This window comes from Sphaeramia orbicularis, unplaced genomic scaffold (assembly GCF_902148855.1).
Source record: "Sphaeramia orbicularis unplaced genomic scaffold, fSphaOr1.1, whole genome shotgun sequence".
Classification (NCBI taxonomy): Eukaryota; Metazoa; Chordata; class Actinopteri; order Kurtiformes; family Apogonidae; genus Sphaeramia; species Sphaeramia orbicularis.
The window spans coordinates 324,873-346,418 of record NW_021941570.1 but is presented as its reverse complement, the minus strand read 5'-3'; the positions used below and the strand labels follow the sequence as shown (position 1 = coordinate 346,418).

The following is a 21,546-nucleotide window of genomic DNA, read 5'->3' as shown; positions in this document are numbered from 1 at the left end:
ACTGATAAAAACTGTATTTGGACAGTTTATCAGTGCTTATACATGTTCTACATTCACAAAAATACATTTATTCAACATTTTTGTTGTGAAACCTCCTGTAATTACACAAGATATTTGTCAATGAACAAACAAGTCTGGTTCAACTGACAGAACTAATACTTCTGTTACCGTTAACTGTCAGTAATTTTATCTGGTTTTATTCATTTATTTTTTTACAGTATTAAACTTTAAATTAACAGTTTAATCTCATAAATAGAAAATAAATATTTGTGAAATTATGATACATTTGTAAATATATTTGAACTGTATTTTTCTGTGAAAAAAGGAAAAAAAAAATCATTTAAAAAATGTAAATGTTCTGGTTCTTCACAGTTCCAGTTTTTTCCTGTTCTTTTCCATTTGACATGTAAAATCAGTCTGTTTGTGTCATTTCATTGATATTTTCCTGGATCTGAAAAATACAGAAAAATCTGTCAAATAAACAGTGAAAATTCTGTTAAATACCAGATTTTTTTGTGGTGTTTGATGCCAAACGTCTCTCTTTCAGTGCTGGTCCAGGTTCATCAGGACCTGAATCTCCTGACCTCAGAATGACTGTGTGGTTCCTCACACTTCTGTCTGTTTTTTTTTTTTTTTTTTCCAGTGGATAAGAACCCGTGTGGTTTACCTGAAGCTGCCGGTCCGTGCAGAGGTCTGGTCAAACGCTACTTCTTTGACACCAGGACTGAACAGTGCAGGCCGTTCTTCTACGGCGGCTGCTTCGGGAATGCCAACAACTTCAGGAGCATGTCTGCGTGTCAGGCACGATGTCACAGCAGCGGTAGGTCCGCCTGAACCACCGGGAAAGAACCGAAAAGTCCAAAGGCTCCGCTTCATGAACCCTGTCATGCATCAGTTATGAGAACCTCAGTGGAGATGTTTTTCCTGAGTGTTTTTATTCCTGTTTAGGCATAAAAAAAAAAAAAAAGATATTTATTTATTCATTCATTCATTCATTCATTCATTCATTCATTCATTTTTTGTTTATTTCGAGCATTTACAGAATACATACAAATTCAAAATTCCAAACTCATTCATCTACACTGGAAAAGGAGTTGGAAGAAGAAAAACTGAAACAAGAACATTTTTCCTGCAGATAATCTGATATTTTCTCACATTTTAACAGACTCTAATACTAGTTATTCCAAACTTCATGGAGATAATATGCAAAAAAAAAAAAAAAAAAAACTTTTTCATTAACAAAACTGTTAATTACAGTCTAATAACACTTAGCAATTGATTTAAAACATACTAGTGCAGATCAGGTTTATCAAGAACAGCAAAGTTACAGTAATGGTCTGAACTACAGTGGATGGAATGATGCATAAGTGACCACTGTAATACTATAATAATAATCATAATAATAATAATAATAATAATAATAATAATAATAATAATAATAATAATTATTATTATTATTATTATTATGATTATTATTATTATTATTATTATTATTATTATTATTATGATTATTATTATTATTATTATTATTATTATTATGATTATCATTATTATTGTAAGTTGCATTTCTAAAGCACATTTCATTCAGCAGAATGTCAAAGTGCTGCAGAGAGAAGATATGGAACTAGAACAACAGAACCTATGAATGTAAGAGAACAGCTGTAGAAGAACTGTCCACTGGAGTGACCGCTGGAGTGACCACTGGAGTGACCACTGTGCATGAAAGGGTTAAAATCACACATAACAGGCGCAGGTGTACTGTAAAAAAAAAATCTGTAATTGAACAGAATTTTCACTGTTGATTTTACAGATTTTTCTGTATTTTTCAGATCCAGGAAAATATGAATGAAATGACAAAAACAGACTGTGATTTTACGTCAAATGGAAAAGAACAGGAAAAAACTGGAACTGTGAAGAACCAGAACATGTACATTTTTTAAAAGAATTTTTTTCTTTTTTCACAGAAAAATAGTTAAAATACATTTACAAATGTATTGTAATTTCACAAATATTTCTTTTCTATTTATGAGATTAAACTGTTAATTTAAAGTTTAATACTGTAAAAAATAATAAAACCAGATAAAATTACTGACAGTTAACGGTAACAGAAGTATTAGTTCTGTCAGTTGAACCAGACTTGTTTGTTTATTGACAAATATCTTGTGTAATTACAGGAGGTTTCACAACAAAAATGTTGAATAAATGTATTTTTGTGAATGTATAACATGTATAAGCACTGATAAACTGTCCAAATACAGTTTTTATCAGTGGATTGGACAACTGAGTCTCACTGAAAATTATTTATATATATATTTATAGGGAATTGGATTGTTTTAATACATGTAAATATTCTGTATTAAACATTAAAAAGTCAAAAAATATGCAAAATCTCATGTAAAGTTAGAGCAAAAAACTGTATTTGAATTATGGAAAATTACCGTATTTTTATGAGATGGTTATTTTCTGTTATTTAACAGTATTCTTTTAGCACTTCTGCTGCTGAAATAATACTGTTTTTTTTTTTTTTACAGTGTAACTCAGGCCCTTAGTTTTAGTTTTAGTCTCATTTCAAGGACAAGGCCTTTTTTTTTTTTTAATTTTCTCTCCTTTCCAGAGTGCTGACATTCTCCACTCAGCTCAGACAAAGGCTTTAATTATCTCCACTTCACCTTTTTGTCATCGTCAGCTCACACAGAAACCTGCTCCTGTTTTTAATCTGTCATGTGTTCTTCTTCTTCTTCTTCCTGAGGTCGTGTTCGCCCGAAGCGCTGAACGTTTCAAAGTGACTTCATCAAAAAAAAAACAGCAGGAAATCAACTGTGGATTTTAGCTGACCATGAAATTACATCCAACCGTCAATTTAACGTTTAAGCCGCTTTCACATTCACCAAAGCTCAGACGATTACATCAGACTGAGACCAAATGAAAAGACACAGAGAGACTGAAAGAGTGAGAACAGACACTGAGCTGGGACTGTTCACACCCACACGTTCACCTTTAACCCCTAAACACCCACACGTTCACCTTTAACCCTTAAACACCCACACGTTCACCTTTAACCCCTAAACACCCACACGTTCACCTTTAACCCCTAAACACCCACACGTTCACCTTTAACCCTTAAACACCCACACGTTCACCTTTAACCCCTAAACACCCACACGTTCACCTTTAACCCTTAAACACCCACACGTTCACCTTTAACCCTTAAACACCCACACGTTCACCTTTAACCCTTAAACACCCACACGTTCACCTTTAACCCCTAAACACCCACACGTTCACCTTTAACCCCTAAAACACCCACACGTTCACCTTTAACCCTTAAACACCCACACGTTCACCTTTAACCCCTAAACACCCACACGTTCACCTTTAACCCTTAAACACCCCACACGTTCACCTTTAACCCCTAAACACCCACACGTTCACCTTTAACCCTTAAACACCCACACGTTCACCTTTAACCCTTAAACACCCACACGTTCACCTTTAACCCCTAACACCCACACGTTCACCTTTAACCCTAAACACCCACACGTTCACCTTTAACCCTTAAACACCCACACGTTTCACCTTTAACCCCTTAAACACCCCACAACGTTCACCTTTAACCCCTAAACACCCACACGTTCACCTTTAACCCCTAAACACCCACACGTTCACCTTTAACCCTTAAACACCCACACGTTCACCTTTAACCCCTAAACACCCACACGTTCACCTTTAACCCTTAAACACCCACACGTTCACCTTTAACCCCTAAACACCCACACGTTCACCTTTAACCCCTAAACACCCACACGTTCACCTTTAACCCCTTAAACACCCACACGTCCACCTTTAAACCCCTAAACACCCACACGTCCACCTTTAACCCCTAAACACCCACACGTCCACCTTTAACCCTTAAACACCCCACACGTCCACCTTTAACCCTTAAACACCCACACGTCCACCTTTAACCCTTAAACACCCACACGTCCACCTTTAACCCTTAAACACCCACACGTCCACCTTTAACCCTTAAACACCCACACGTTCACCTTTAACCCTTAAACACCCACACGTTCACCTTTAACCCCTAAACACCCACACGTTCACCTTTAACCCTTAAACACCCAGATGTTCACCTTTAACCCTTAAACACCCACACGTTCACCTTTAACCCCTAAACACCCAGACATTCACCTTTAACCCTTAAACACCCAAACATTCACCTTTAACCGTTAAACACACAAACATTCACCTTTAACCCTTAAACACCCAAACATTCACTTTTAACCCTGAAACACCCAAACGTTCACCTTTAACCCTTAAACACCCAGACATCTACCTTTAACCCTTACAGACCCAAACATTCACCTTTAACCCTTAAACACCCAGACATTCACCTTTAACCCTTAAACACCCAGACATTCACCTTTAACCCTTAAACACCCAAACATTCACCTTTAACCCTTACAGACCCATAAGTCCACCTTTAACCCTTATATCTATATCTATAATCAAAAATTGACTAAAATGAAGTAAAAAATTAATAAAATAAGCAACAAAATGAACAAAAACAGCAAAAATGATCAATAAAGTGAACAAAAATGAATAAAAAAAATGAATAAAATAATAAGTAACATGAACAAAATAAGCCAAAGACTGAACAAAATGGAAGAAAAAATAATATAATAGGCAACAAAATGTAGAAAAATCCACCAAAACAAACACTGACCAGTAAAACCAGTGCCAGTGGATGGACACACTAGGTTTCTGTTCAGGTAAAGACAGATTGGACTGAAAAAGACAGTTTATTCAGTTTGGTCTGTTTTTATAGAAGAACCATCAACTGGAATCTGAGCTGGAATGAACATCTGCAGGATCAGTCAGTTAAATATAGAAAAATACAGGATTTACACGGAAAAAAACACAACAGACTAGAGGATAGGATGACAGTACATGGTGATAATTCAATAAAAGAAGGTTAAATATAAAGAAACACATTATTAGGGCGCTGACATAAAGGTAAGACTGGTTCCTTATGGGTTAAAGGTAAGTTCAGATGGACTTAATTAAACCAACAGAGGAGGAAATTCAAATGGAACAGAAGCACAAGAAAAGAGGCATTACATACAAATAAAAAGAAAGATAAAGTATTTAGAAAAATGGTTGAAGTGACAAAAAATGACATTAATACTAATAATGATAGATAGATAGATAGATAGATAGATAGATAGATAGATAGATAGATAGATAGATAGATAGATAGATAGATAGATAGATAGATAGATAGATAGATAGATAGATAGATAGATAGATAGACTGTAAAAAAAAAAACACACAAAAAAACCCAGTATTATTCCGGCAGCAGGGGCGCCAGAAAAATACTGTAAAATAACAGAAAATAACCATCCAATAACCAAAATACAGTAATTTTCCATCATTAAAACACATTTTTTTGCTCTAACTTTACATGAGATTTTGCATATTTTTCTGCCTTTTTAATGTTTAATAAAGAATATTTACATGTATTAAAACAATCCAATTCCCTATAAATATATATGTAAATAATTTTCAGTGAGACTCAGTTGTCCAATCCACTGATAAAAACTGTATTTGGACAGTTTACCAGTGCTTATACATGTTATACATTCACAAAAATACATTTATTCAACAGTTTTGTTGAGAAACCTCCTGTAATTACACAAGATATTTGTCAATGAACAAACAAGTCTGGTTCAACTGACAGAACTAATACTTCTGTTACCGTTAATTGTCAGTAATTTTATGTTTGTTTTTTTTTTGTTTTTTTTTTACAGTATTAAACTTTAAATTAAGAGTTTAATCTCATAAATAGAAAAGAAATATTTGTGAAATTATGATACATTTGCAAATGTATTTGAACTGTATTTTCTGTGAGAAAAGAAAGATTTTCTTTTAAAAAATGTAAATGTTCTGGTTCTTCACAGTTCCAGTTTTTTCCTGTTCTTTTCCATTTGACATGTCAAATCACAGTCTGTTTGTGTCATTTCATTGATATTTTCCTGGATCTGAAAAATACAGAAAAATCTGTCAAATAAACGGTGAAAATTCTGTTAAATTACAGATTTTTTTACAGTGTAGATAAGTCAGTGCGATGCAGCAGATGTTCAGATGTGTTTGTTTCAGCTGAACTGAAACTCACCTGGACTGATTCACTGATATTTACAGACCTCTGCTTTCAGTCTGTCCGTTCAGACTGAACTCATGTCCAGGTCCACGTGGACTCTGAAGGTTTCACACGATCCTTGTTTTTCCTTTTACTTTCCATCATTATAGACAAACCCAGTTCAGCCCCAGAGGTCCAGACCCAGGCTCCTCCAAGAACTGAGCGTCTGCAGTCCCCAGTAGGAACTGGTAAGACACGAGTATAGGAACTGGTAAGACACGAGTATAGGAACTGATAAGACATAAGTATAGGAACTGGTAAGACATGAGTATAGGAACTGGTAAGACACGAGTATAGGAACTGATAAGACATGAGTATAGGAACTGGTAAGACACGAGTATAGGAACTGATAAGACATAAGTATAGGAACTGGTAAGACATGAGTATAGGAACTGGTAAGACAAGAGTATAGGAACTGGTAAGACACGAGTATAGGAACTGATAAGACATAAGTATAGGAACTGGTAAGACATGAGTATAGGAACTGGTAAGACACGAGTATAGGAACTGGTAAGACACGAGTATAGGAACTGGTAAGACACGAGTATAGGAACTGGTAAGACATGAGTATAGGAACTGGTAAGACATAAGTATAGGAACTGGTAAGACATGAGTATAGGAACTGGTAAGACACGAGTATAGGAACTGGTAAGACACGAGTATAGGAACTGGTAAGACACGAGTATAGGAACTGATAAGACATGAGTATAGGAACTGGTAAGACACGAGTATAGGAACTGATAAGACATAAGTATAGGAACTGGTAAGACATGAGTATAGGAACTGGTGAGACATGAGTATAGGAACTGGTAAGACACGAGTATAGGAACTGGTAAGACATGAGTATAGGAACTGGTGAGACATGAGTATAGGAACTGGTAAGACATAAGTATAGGAACTGGTAAGACACGAGTATAGGAACTGGTGAGACATGAGTATAGGAACTGGTAAGACATGAGTATAGGAACTGGTGAGACATGAGTATAGGAACTGGTGAGACACGAGTATAGGAACTGGTAAGACACGAGTATAGGAACTGGTAAGACATGAGTATAGGAACTGGTGAGACATGAGTATAGGAACTGGTAAGACATAAGTATAGGAACTGGTAAGACATGAGTATAGGAACTGGTGAGACATGAGTATAGGAACTGGTAAGACATAAGTATAGGAACTGGTAAGACACGAGTATAGGAACTGTAAGACACGAGTATAGGAACTGGTAAGACACGAGTATAGGAACTGGTAAGACACGAGTATAGGAACTGGTAAGACACGAGTATAGGAACTGGTAAGACATGAGTATAGGAACTGGTGAGACACGAGTATAGGAACTGGTAAGACACGAGTATAGGAACTGGTAAGACACGAGTATAGGAACTGGTAAGACATGAGTATAGGAACTGGTGAGACACGAGTATAGGAACTGGTAAGACATGAGTATAGGAACTGGTAAGACAATATTCCTGTAACTGCCGCCTGCTGAATACGCTTCAGTAATCTGTGAGAGTGAAGACACTCGTCATGTCCCGATCTGGATTTTTTGGCTTCCAAAAATGTGAACTCTTTTCTTCCTGTTCTCAGTGTTTAGTGTCTTTGTAGATCTGACCCAGAATGCACATGGACTAATGAGAAGTGGAGGAAGAAGACTGGTAAAACTGCACTGATTTTTCTGAAGAAATTTCAGTTTTTTCAGGTTATTCAGATCTTTTTTGTTTGGATATTTTATAAAAATAAGTATTTTCATAATTTCATGGGTTTTTTTGCACTCAAACACAGACATAAATTGTCAGTTGTCATTATTTCTGGGTTCTTCTGTTCTTCTTTTCCTGGTTAGGTCCACTGCAGATCAGATCAGACTGAATGTGGAACCTGAAAGAACAGGAGTTTAGAACCCTGGGTTTAATGGAATATTTTTGGGAGGGGCCCAAATTAACACAAAACCTAAATAACTGATTATTCCCCTCCAACATGTTTACAGAACTCCATGGACACCAGTCCAATAGCTCTGCTGTCCTAGTATCATCATCTGACCTTCTAGACTTTCAAATGTCGACAAAAACATCCATTTAGTTTCACTTTGCTTCAAACTGGGCTCATGTGTAGATGCAGCTGTTCTACATCACTCTGACTTAAAGCTAAGGCATATGTATTTTCTCCACATTTTGGGTCAATGTTTTTCAGGTTTTTTTCCCCACCAAGGATTAGGATCTTTAAAAGGATGTGATCAGTCAGGTCTGTCAAACTCATGTCAGTTCAGTTCCACGTTCAGCTAAATTTAATCTGCAGTGGACCCAACCAGAAAAATAATAACAGAATAATATAGAAACAATGTCAACTCCAAACTTTTCTCTGTATTTTAAAAGTAAAATTAAACAATGAAAATGTTTCCATCTACAAACTATCCTTTTAAACAATGTGAATAACATGAACAAACTGAAAAAATCAGTGTAATTTTAACACTATTCTTCCTCAGGTTATCATTTCCACATGTTCATTATAACATACAGATCACAGTGGATCTACAAACACACACAACATTTAAGAACAGACAGAATATTGGTACAATTGCACTTATTTTTCTTTAGACATTTCAGGTTCTTCACATTTCTTTGAATTATTCACATTTTTTGTGAAATTATACTTTGTTTTAGTGTAAATACATGAGAATATTTACATTTCCAAAGAGAAAAATGTGCAGTTGTGAGTATTTCTACATTATTATGACAGTATTTTGGTTGTGTGACCAGTGACACTTCTTGGACGTTCTGTGTGTTTGTTTGTTTCTCAGGGGAAATGCCAGTGAGTGCATCTGTGGTGCAGCTGAACGCCTCCCACCCACTACCAAACGGTACGAAACCACAACAGCATGGAAGTTTGTAGCACTCTGGACACCATTTACAACACAGGTGTCAAACGTGCGGCCCGGGGGCCAAATCTGGTCCCCCTGCCAAAGGTTCCATTGTGGCCCTGCAGGATGAAAGGTCCTAACTGAACCTGAACAGTCCAGGTGGTTCAGGTTCCACATCCAGACCAGTGGGATCTACAGTCAAAAGAACAACACAATAAACCAGAATAATGACAAACACACATTTACTGAGAAAAATTATGTGGAAAAATTAAAGTGAAAAAAAAAAAACATTCCACTATGAAAATATTGACATTTACAAAACTATTCTTTCACAATAAAATGCAAATAAATCCATAAATAAAAGCACAGATGAACAACCTGAACTGTGCAGTTTGAACAATATTCTGCCTGTTCCTAAATGTTTGGTGCATTTATGGATCCACTGGGATCTGCAGTTGTGTTCAGAAGAACAGATGGAATATTGGAGAAACTGTTCACATTTTAGTTCAAACTCCAACATTTGAACAATATTCTGTCTGTTCCCAAATGTTTATGGAACACTGTGTGTGAATGCACATGTAGAAATAAGAAGTCCAGGCAGAAGAGTGTTCAAACTGCACTAATTTTTCAAATGAAAGTTCTGTTTTTTCAGGTTATTCACATCTGTTTTGTAAAATGTAAATATTTTCATAGTTTAATTGGGGACTTTTGGTACTAAAACAAAAAGTAAAACTTGGATTAGTCATTATTTATAGGTTATTAAGTCAGTATTTTACTGGTTCGGTCCACTGCAGATCTAATTGGGCTGAATATGGAACTGAACCTAAATGAGTTTAACAGCCCTGATTCAGAAGCAAGAACCCACAAAGTCACTGAACTGAGGTGAAAGCAGATACAGTTCCATGTCAGAATACAGAGACAGCAGAGCACAGTCGTCCACAGCCTTAAACCCCTGCTACAGGAGAACTTCCAGAGCTCGTATATGTTTAGTCTGTTCCCGTGTTAGGTTCACTCACAGTGGATCGGTTAGGTCTGAACTCCTGTGAACACATTGGACCTTAAACCAGAGCTGTCAAACTAACAGAAACTGCAGATGAACACCGTTCTTATGTTCTTACCCTCATGTTCATAAATGTTTAACTGAAACACAAATGGAGCCCAGTCTGTGGACCCACTGAATCCAAGTGTTTGTGTTCTAACAAAACAAGGACGAATGTCAGAATACAGTTGGATATTATGGGATAGATCTCAGTGCATGGGTTCGTTTGGGTTCAGTTATTCTGTTTGTTTCTACAGTGAGTCACAGATGGTTTGGACTGAATGTAGATCAACACTAATTTTCTTTTTTTCTCTAATTTTCAATGTTCTTCCTTTAAATGTCATATAATAAAATACTGATGTTTCTCAGCTCTGTGGACATAAATCTGTGGACACATCATGTCTGCAGCGGTCACATGTCCTGTTCAGGAGGATCACACACACAAACCGCAAGATTAATTATCAATAGGATATCTATCCCATAATATCCAACTGTATTCTGACATTAGTCCTTATAGTTTTGGATCCTAGTGCCTGTTAGAACACACACACCTGGGTCCAGCAGGTCCACAGACTGGGCTCCATCTGGGTCTGAGTTCAACTGTTCTGATCTGAGGAGAATGATGTGAAAGTACATGTATTCTCTTCATCATGTCTTCACTGTGTCCTGTGTGCGTCCACTGAGCAGATGTTCTGTTGAAAGCAGACACTGACATCTAGTGGTGATCTGATGTAAACACAGTCTGTAGAAACAGGCTGCAGCTCAGACCCACGTGGAACCTGACCGTTTTCTGCCTCACTACCACTAACGGTCCCTCCATCTTATACATTAGGAAGGTTTTTTATTATTCCATGTGTTTCTGTAAGTCATTATGAGCACAGCTGATGTCATGGTTTAAGATAAGATAAGATGAGATAAGATAAGATAAGATAAGATAAGATAAGATAAGATAAGATAAGATCAGACTTTTCTGATCCCACTGTGGGGACATTTAACAGTTAACAGCAGCAACAGACAATAAACAAGTGCAGAAAAAAGACAGAAAAACCACAAGTGACAAATGGAAAACAAGAGAAAATGAGAAATGTGTTTTTTTATATAAATATTTATATAAATAGAGAATTAACTTCATTTCTTCATAACTTCATTTCCCATCATGCAGCAGGGTACTGCACTTCCTGTCTGCTGATGTGCTAGGCTGCTTCCGGCCCCTCCCCCTGGCAACCGCTTAGCAACAAGAATTACATTAGTCCCTCCTGGAAAAAAAAAAAAAAAGGGAATATTAAAGAAAACAGTGAGTGGGATGAGGATCTGCACCTCTAAATCTGAGACCATGGTTCTGGACCAGATAAAGGTGGTCTGACCTCTCCAGGTCAGCGGAGAGTCTTTGCCCCAAGTGGAGGAGTTCCAGTATGTGGGTCTGGTTCACAGTGAGGGAAGGGTGGAGGTTCAGACTGACAGGTGGGTGGGTGGAGGTTCAGACTGACAGGTGGATGGGTGGAGGTTCAGACTGACAGGTGGATGGGTGGAGGTTCAGACTGACAGGTGGACGGGTGGAGGTTCAGACTGACAGGTGGGTGGGTGGAGGTTCAGACTGACAGGTGGATGGGTGGAGGTTCAGACTGACAGGTGGACGGGTGGAGGTTCAGACTGACAGGTGGACGGGTGGAGGTTCAGATTGACAGGTGGGTGGGTGGAGGTTCAGACTGACAGGTGGATGGGTGGAGGTTCAGACTGACAGGTGGATGGGTGGAGGTTCAGACTGACAGGTGGATGGGTGGAGGTTCAGATTGACAGGTGGGTGGGTGGGTGGAGGTTCAGACTGACAGGTGGATGGATGGAGGTTCAGACTGACAGGTGGATGGGTGGAGGTTCAGATTGACAGGTGGGTGGGTGGAGGTTCAGACTGACAGGTGGATGGGTGGAGGTTCAGATTGACAGGTGGATGGGTGGAGGTTCAGACTGACAGGTGGATGGGTGGAGGTTCAGACTGACAGGTGGATGGATGGAGGTTCAGACTGACAGGTGGATGGGTGGAGGTTCAGATTGACAGGTGGGTGGGTGGAGGTTCAGACTGACAGGTGGATGGGTGGAGGTTCAGACTGACAGGTGGATGGGTGGAGGTTCAGATTGACAGGTGGATGGGTGGAGGTTCAGACTGACAGGTGGATGGGTGGAGGTTCAGATTGACAGGTGGATGGGTGGGTGGAGGTTCAGATTGACAGGTGGGTGGGTGGGTGGAGGTTCAGACTGACAGGTGGATGGATGGAGGTTCAGACTGACAGGTGGATGGGTGGAGGTTCAGATTGACAGGTGGGTGGGTGGAGGTTCAGATTGACAGGTGGATGGGTGGAGGTTCAGACTGACAGGTGGATGGGTGGAGGTTCAGACTGACAGGTGGATGGGTGGAGGTTCAGATTGACAGATGGATGGGTGGAGGTTCAGATTGACAGGTGGATGGATGGAGGTTCAGACTGACAGGTGGATGGGTGGAGGTTCAGATTGACAGGTGGGTGGGTGGGTGGAGGTTCAGACTGACAGGTGGATGGGTGGAGGTTCAGACTGACAGGTGGGTGGGTGGAGGTTCAGACTGACAGGTGGATGGGTGGAGGTTCAGATTGACAGGTGGATGGGTGGAGGTTCAGACTGACAGGTGGATGGGTGGAGGTTCAGATTGACAGGTGGGTGGGTGGGTGGGTGGGTGGGTGGAGGTTCAGACTGACAGGTGGGTGGGTGGAGGTTCAGACTGACAGGTGGATGGGTGGAGGGTTCAGATTGACAGGTGGATGGGTGGAGGTTCAGACTGACAGGTGGATGGGTGGAGGTTCAGACTGACAGGTGGGTGGAGCGTCTGCAGTGCTTGTATGGGTCTGTTGTGGTTCAGAAGGAGCTGAGCCCAAAGGAGAAGCTCTGGATTTACCCTCAGTCTACGTTCAGACCCTCACCTGTGGTCCTGAGCTGTGGGTCAGGACCCAAAGGACCAGATCCAGGATACAAGCGGTCCAAATGAGTTTCCTCTGTAGGGTGGGTGGGTCCACCCTTAGAGATAGGGGGCGGAGCTCAGTCACCAGGGAGGAGCTTAGAGTAGAGCTGCTGCTCTTCCACATCCAGAGGAACCAGCTGAGGTGGATCAGACAGCTGGTTCAGATCCTCCTGGACTCCTCCCTGGGGAGGTGTTCTGGGCATGTCCCACCAGGAGGAGGAGTCTGAGGTGAGGGAGGAGTCTGAGGAGAGGGAGGAGTCTGAGGAGAGGGAAGTTTGGGCATCCCTGCTTAGACTGTTCCCCCTGAGACCTGACCCCGGATGAAGCAGAAGAGAATGGATGGAGGGATTAAAGAAAACAGATATTTCATGTGAACCAAGGTTATTATCGTTAATGAAAACGAACCAAATGACCAAAACTAGAACTGTAAAAACATTTTCATTAACTGAAATAAATAAAAACTATACTTAAAAAAAACCAAACATAACTAACTGAAACTGTATTGTGTGTTTACTAAACTAACTAAAACAGATACAAATTCTGGATCCAATTCCCTTGGTTTTGGTCTTTGTCAATGTCAGATTGATGTTCAGTGGATTTCTTTGTCTCTCTCAGTTTTCTGTGCTGTCTCCATACGACACTTTTTGCTCCGTCACTTGTGTTCACTTGTGGTTTCCAGTCGTCTTCTGGTCCCCACTCTACCTGGAAACATGGAGACTAAAGCAGCAGAGTCCTGTCTGGGATTGATTTGAATAGGAGCACAGAGAAGAAGAGAAAAGAGACCACTGAACTACAACTGAACTACAACTGAACTACAACTGAACTACAACTGAACTACAACTAAACTACAACTGAACTACAACTGAACTACAACTAAACTACAACTGAACTACAACTGAACTACAACTGAACTACAACTAAACTACAACGGAACTACAACTGAGCTACAACTGAACTACAACTGAACTACAACTAAACTACCACTAAACTACAACTGAACTACAACTGAACTACAACTGAACTACAACTGAACTACAACTGAACTACAACGGAACTACAACTGAACTACAACTAAACTACCACTAAACTACAACTGAACTACAACTGAACTACAACTGAACTACAACTAAACTACAACTGAACTACAACTAAACTACAACTGAACCACAACTGAACTACAACTGAACTACAACTGAACTACAACTAAACTACAACTGAACTACAACTGAACTACAACTAAACTACAACTGAACTACAACTAAACTACAACTGAACTACAACTAAACTACCACTAAACTACAACTGAACTACAACTGAACTACAACTGAACTACAACTAAACTACCACTAAACTACAACTGAACTACAACTGAACTACAACTGAACTACAACTAAACTACAACTAAACTACAACTGAACTACAACTAAACTACAACTGAACTACAACTGAACTACAACTAAACTACAACTGAACAACTGAACTACAACTGAACTATAACTAAACTACAACTGAACTACAACTAAACTACAACTGAACTACAACTACAACTGAACTACAACTAAACTACAACTGAACTACAACTAAACTACAACTGAACTATAACTGAACTACAACTAAACTACAACTAAGCATTTAGAAAAAAAAGAAAACTAATAAAAACTGGCAAACCTGCTCTAAAAACAAATTAAAATGAACTGAATTAAAACTAAATAAAACTAAACTATGATGAAAAACCCAAAACTATTGGAACCTTGGCACACAGACAGTACTATGGTGAACATAAGTGTGTAAAACTCTGCTTGTGTGTACTGTGTGTGTTCCAGATGGTAGTGTTCCCTCCTGGTGCTTCAGTCCTGCAGACAGAGGAACCTGTGACGGCTCCAGCAGGAGGTTCGCCTTCAACCCCGACACCAGGAGGTGCCACATGTTTGTGTTCAGCGGCTGTGGAGGAAACCAGAACAACTTCAGCCACCGCAGACACTGCATGAGGAAGTGCACCGGCAGAACCAAAGGTACCAGGACACCAGGGTCCAGGACACAGGGGTCAAATGTACGGCCCGCTGGCCAAAACCGGGCCAAAACCAGGCCACCGAAGGGTCCAGTCCAACTCGTGGAGGGCATGTCTTTCATATGTGGTCCTAAATCTGATCCAGATCTGATATTTTCCAGTGTGACTTCAGTCTGAACATCCAGGTCGCATTTATCTGACCTTTACATCATTGAAATGCGACAAACGTCCCAGTTGTTGGTCCTCCATATTTCCTTCTGTAAACACAGTGTGTGTCTGTGTGGTCTGGGATTCCATCAGGACCTCTTTAGTGCATGTGGGTCACTTCAGGACCTCTTTAGTGCATGTGGGTCACTTCAGGGTCACATTTAGTTCAGACTGAGAACTGATAGAAGTCACATTTATTCAATGTTAATTAAATCACATCCTCAAACACACACTGTAAAAAAAAAAAACTAAAAAAAACTATATTATTCTGGCAGCAGGGGCGCCAAAAAAATACTGTAAAATAACCATTTCATAAAAATACGGTAATTTTCCATAATTCAAATACAGTTTTTTGCTCTAACTTTACATGAGATTTTGCATATTTTTTTTTGACTTTTTCATGTTTAATACAGAATATTTACATGTATTAAAACAATCCAATTCCCTATAAATATATATAAATAATTTTCAGTGAGACTCAGTTGTCCAATCCACTGATAAAAACTGTATTTGGACAGTTTATCAGTGCTTATACATGTTATACATTCACAAAAATACATTTATTCAACATTTTTGTGTGTTGTGTTTCAGATCGTGGGATGAAGATGATCAGGATAAGGAAGAAAAACATGGACATCGTTTCTCGTTCAGTGTGAGCTGGTGCACTACTGTAGACTCTGTATTTATGTCTGTTGGTTGTATTTTTTTTTTTTTTACTCCTCCAGTGCTTTTGTAAACATTCTTTCTTGTGCACCTGAATTTGAATCATCACCAGTATTTCTTTAACATCTTCATGACAAAAATGTTTGCTCATATTATGATCTTATTAATAAAAATGTCATATTCTGATGTTTAAGTTTTTGGTTAAACAAGAAAATAAAAGCTTCTGTTGCATAATTAGGACCGGATCTACTGAGATACTGATTTGTGTGTACTAATTTGTAGGGCTGTGTATCAGCAATAATCTGACGATATGATACAAATCGCAATACTAGGATCATGATACCATATATCACGATATATCATGATACTGTTAAAAAGGCAATTTTTTGTTTGTTTCTATTTTTTTCCTGATTATTTCTGTGAAGAACTGAATTCCATCATAAATCTGCACCAATACTAAACACATTTGTATTTGATCCCAACAGGATCTAATGTTCTATCACCAAATGTTCCAACTGTGTTCAAACTGAAATTCTGTTTTACAGACATTCCAGTTTCAGATCCTGTTCAAATGTTCAGATTCTATTAGTTCACAACTAACATCAGAACAGGATTTGAGTTCAGTCCAAACAAAGGAACCAACATTATTGAATAAAAGAGTGTGAAATAAGAAGAAATAAAACAGAAACAAAAGACAAAAATGAACTTCCACAATATCTGCATTTGAATAAATACCTACAAATATCCATACAGTACTTTTTAATATCCATACAGTATTGTGAAATGAAATATCGCGATATATTGCAGAACCAATATTTTCTAACAGCCCTACTAATTAGTGTGTGCTAATTTGTGTGTGCAATCTAGAATTTTGCGTATGGGGTTGAACTGTGGTTTGTAGGTGACTGACTCAGATTGTCTGTGCGTACGTCTCAATTATATTCCTTCCATCATTCCATAAATGTTCACATGTTGGTGTCAAATGCTTCTTTTGTCGTTGCGATGTCTCCTTTTTCCAACAATAACCACAGTCGTGTGTTTAATTCCACATCCAAACCCTTTGCCTCTTGTTCAGTACAGACACAGTTTCTATCTGGAAAATTCCTTTTAGGTTTGATCATTCACTTTGTGTGTGTTAAATTCACATATTTACATTTTCTCCTCCCAGCACACCTACAGTTGTGTGTAAATGCCCTGTAGAAGCTAATAACGGCCGATAACATAATCAATTTGCCATTTTTAAAATGTAATAGGCCAATAATATAAGAAAAGTCCTGAACTGATAATGTTATAACTTATTGGTTGGTTATTACGTTATTGGCCTGGTAAAAAAAAAATCTTTGCAAATGTAATAACTAGGGCTGTGTATCGGCAAGAATCTGGTGATACGATACAAATCACAATACTAGGATCACAATACGATATATAATAATAATAATAATAATAATAATAATAATAATAATAATAATAATAATAATAATAATACATTTTATTTATAGGCGCCTTTCTTGGCACTCAAGGACACCGTACAGTAAAACAGTAAAACAGGAGAGTTTAAAACAAGCAATAAAATAGAGTAAAAAATAAAAGGCAGGTTAAAAAATTGGACAATGCAATTGTGTTCACAAAGAGAAAGAGGTTCTAAACAGACGGGTTTGAGTCTGGATTTGAGGACAGGGAGTGAAGTGGTGTTTGTGAGCTCTGGTGGCAAAAGGAGTTCCAGAGCCAATGAATGATCTGGTCCACATGGAGGTGGGAGGGGCAGAGGGAACAGTGAGGGGGAGGGAGGAGGAAGAGCTGAGGGTACGAGAGGGAGGGGCCACATGAAGGAGGTCAGACAGATATGAAGGGGCGGAGTTATGGAGGGGCGGGGTTATGGATGGCCTTGAATGTCATTAGAAGGATTTTAAATTCAATCCGGAACTGAACTGGGAGCCAGTGGAGCTGTGAGGGGAGGGGGTCCTGGTGAGTGGAGGGGGTCCTGATGAGGGGAGGGGGTCCTGGTGAGGGGAGGGGGTCCTGGTGAGGGGAGGGGGTCCTGATGAGGGGAGGGGGTCCTGATGAGGGGAGGGGGTCCTGGTGAGTGGAGGGGGTCCTGATGAGGGGAGGGGGTCCTGGTGAGTGGAGGGGGTCCTGATGAGGGGAGGGGGGCCTGGTGAGGGGAGGGGGTCCTGATGAGGGGAGGGGGTCCTGGTGAGTGGAGGGGGTCCTGATGAGGGGAGGGGGTCCTGGTGAGTGGAGGGGATCCTGGTGAGTGGAGGGGGTCCTGGTGAGGGGAGGGGGTCCTGATGAGGGGAGGGGGTCCTGGTGAGGGGAGGGGGTCCTGATGAGGGGAGGGGGTCCTGGTGAGGGGAGGGGGTCCTGGTGAGGGGAGGGGGTCCTGGTGAGTGGAGGGGGTCCTGGTGAGGGGAGGGGGTCCTGGTGAGTGGAGGGGATCCTGGTGAGTGGAGGGGGTCCTGGTGAGGGGAGGGGGTCCTGGTGAGTGGAGGGGGTCCTGATGAGGGGAGGGGGTCCTGGTGAGGGGAGGGGGTCCTGGTGATGATGCGAGCTGCAGAGTTCCGAACTATTTGAAGTTTATGGAGGGATCTGTGTGTGAGACCAAAGAGGAGAGAGTTCCAGTAATCCAGACCAGAGGTGACAGACTGTGAACAAGGACAGCAGTGGTATGGGGGGGGGTTAATGTTACGTAGGTGGAAGTATGCAGACCGAGTGATGTCACTGATGTGGGATTGAAAAGATAGAGTACTGTGGAGGATGACCCCCAGACTCTGACCCTGTGGGGAAGGGGAGACCGTGGAGTTGTCGATGGTGAGGGAAAAACTGTTGGTTTTGGATAAAGTGGATTTTGAGCCAATGAGAACATCGGTTTTGTCACTGTTTAGTTTGAGAAAACTGAAAGTGAACCAGGATTTTATGTCTGCCAAGGAGTCAGTGAGGGAGGAGGGTGGGGGGGTGGAGGGGGTTTGCAGGTGAGGTAGAGCTGGGTGTCATCTGCATAACAGTGAAAGTTGATATTGTATTTCTGGAATATATTGCCAAGGGGAAGGAGGTAGATGATAAAGAGGAGGGGCCCCAGTACAGACCCCTGGGGCACACCTGAAGTGACGGGGAAATGGGAGGATGTGAAGGATTTGATCTGGATGAACTGAGTGCGGCCACAGAGGTCTGATTTAAAGCAGTCTAATGAAGGGTGGGTGATGGAGGTGGAAGAGAATCTACTGAGAAGGGTGGTGTGGCAGATGGAGTTAAAGGTCAAGGAGGAGGAGGATGGAAGGTAGACCAGAATCTGCTGCACTGAGGAGGTCAGTGGTGGTTTTTATGAGTGCTGTTTCTGTGAAGGGGGCGGAGCCCAGACTGGAACTGTTCATACAGATTATTGTGAGAGAAATGAGAATGAAGTTGAACAGTTACTGTTTTCTCCAGAATTTTGGAAATGACGAGTAGATTGGAAATAGGGCGGAGGTTATTGAAGTCGGTTGGATCTGCACCAGGTTTGTTCAGAACTGAGGTTATTGCAGCGGTTTTGAAGGATGCAGGAACAGGTCCAGTGGTGAAGGGGGTCAGAGGAGGAAGGCAGGCTTTCAGCAGGACTGTGGGGAGGGGGTCCAGCTGACAGGTGGACGGCTTGGACTTATGGATAAGTTCTGATATTTCATCGGGGGGGGGTGGTGTCAAAGGAGGATAGTGAGTGTGTGGGTGGATGAGGGTCAGGTGTGACGGTGGAGGGGTGTGAGCCCAGGTTGAGGTGGATCTTCTGGATTTTGCTGATAAAAAAGGAGATGAGTGAATGACAGAATGTGGTTGTGTGCAGGTGAGAGGGTAAAGAGTCTGGGGGTTTAGTGACACTGTAGACCAGTGAGAACAGTGACGGTGTTCCCTTCATTTGAACACATTCTGTTGGTGTAGTAGTTGGATTTGGATTTGACAGTGCAGACCTTGTAAAGCTTCATGTGGTTAGCATACATGTCCTTGTGAACAGCCAGTCCAGTTTTTCTGAAGAGCCGCTCGAGTCGTCCACCTTCAGCTTTCATGTGTCGAAGTTCAGTTATTTCATGCATTTATTTTTGATTAGGTAATTTAGCGTGAACTCCCAAGAAGATACTTTGTTTGTTGTTTTAGCCGCCCCCCCCCCCAACCCTTCTTTAGTTGATATCAAACTAAATATTGTGAATTTTAGTTTGTGGCTGACGTGTGTGCTTGGGAGCTGGGAGGGGACCAAACTGAACACATTATGTTGGCCCTGGTGAACCCCTAGGCCAGGACGTAACCATTTTTTTTTAACCCTTTAAATGATCTCTTTTCATCATGATGTCACTACATTTTTTGATGCAAAAAACACAAAATATCTTTTTTTTTTTTCAAAATATTACATAAAAATTGGATCACATATTATTAGATTTTTGCAGCCTGGCATATGTCAATGATTAACAGCAACATTACCAACGTTAATAAATTACTTTAGCCCCTCCCCTCTCAAATGAAGCCCAGATCTCAGTAAAAGCCGGATTGATGTCTTAAAGGCTTTGGATCAAAAACAGTGGTTCTAATGTTAGAAACAGTGCGTTTTATGCACACTTGGCAGACAGATGCTAGTCTGGTCATTTCCTTTTGTTTACAATGTGCACATTTGAGTTGGTGGAAAGAATTTTAAAGATCATGCAAAAATGAACAACTTTTGAATTCGAACCTTATTTAAATTGTGAAAAATAATATGAAGTTTTTTAACACGAAGTGCAAAGTGTGCGTAAAAAGCACACCCAGATACTGGAGGGTTAAATGCCAAAAAGGAACATAAAATCACTCAATAATGCACGATGACAATGGATAAAAACAGATGACCTACTTCTTCCTGTAACGAGACATTACAAAAGGGAAGAGGAAGGGGAGGACCCCAACTTTAGCCTGGGGTACCCCTGGAAATACGCGAAGAAGAACAGACAAAAACCAACGAAGAAGAGGGAGGAGGACCAAACACAACACAGGAGTACGACTAAAACAGTGACAGGTAACACACTGAAGTTAGAAGAACAATCAGAATAATCACAAAAATAACATTTTTATTCAAATGAATGAACTTATACTTAACAAACATCCTGCACCACAAGGGGGCGCTACCTCCCACTTTATCAGGATTTCACAGAACTCTAAGAACTGTTCCGTTAACACACATTTGTCCAGTAGAATTCCTTCCACTGGTGGTCCAGCCCATGTGCAGGGGTCCTGTGGGTGCAGGTTTGGACACAGGGGGGCGCTGTCAGCTCACAGCTGTTTTTCCACAGGGACCGTACATTTGTATTTGTTTTGTTTCCTGTTCTGGATGAACTGAAGTGTCAGACAGGACATCAGACAGTTCTATGAACTTCTGCTGGACTTCTGTGAGCTTCAGTGGGTTCACACCAAGCATCAGCCTTTAGAGGAGAAGGAGAGAAGAACCATGTAAGAACAGAAGGAGTTTAAGCCCTGGTCCAGGTAGGCTGACAGGGAGCACTTTAACAGGGGTAGGTTAGTTAACCGGGTTAGAGTGAGCACTTTAACTGGGGTAGGTTAGTTAACCAGGTTAGAGTGAGCACTTTAACAGGGGTAGGTTAGTTAACCG

General features: G+C 40.5%; 1 protein-coding gene across 1 annotated transcript in view; it reads left to right on the top strand.

Moving 5' to 3' along the window:
• The first annotated feature begins 633 nt into the window (after nt 1-633).
• LOC115416168 (tissue factor pathway inhibitor-like) overlaps nt 634-21,546 on the top strand; it is a 29,795-nt gene continuing 8,882 nt past the window's right edge. Inside the window, exons 1-6 of the mRNA XM_030129893.1 lie at nt 634-820; nt 6,310-6,387; nt 8,991-9,050; nt 14,896-15,084; nt 15,879-15,959; nt 18,193-18,200. Of these exons, the coding sequence (XP_029985753.1) occupies nt 787-820; nt 6,310-6,387; nt 8,991-9,050; nt 14,896-15,084; nt 15,879-15,943 (426 nt within the window). The 5' untranslated portion in view covers nt 634-786 and the 3' untranslated portion in view covers nt 15,944-15,959; nt 18,193-18,200. The remainder of the gene's footprint in view (nt 821-6,309; nt 6,388-8,990; nt 9,051-14,895; nt 15,085-15,878; nt 15,960-18,192; nt 18,201-21,546) is intronic.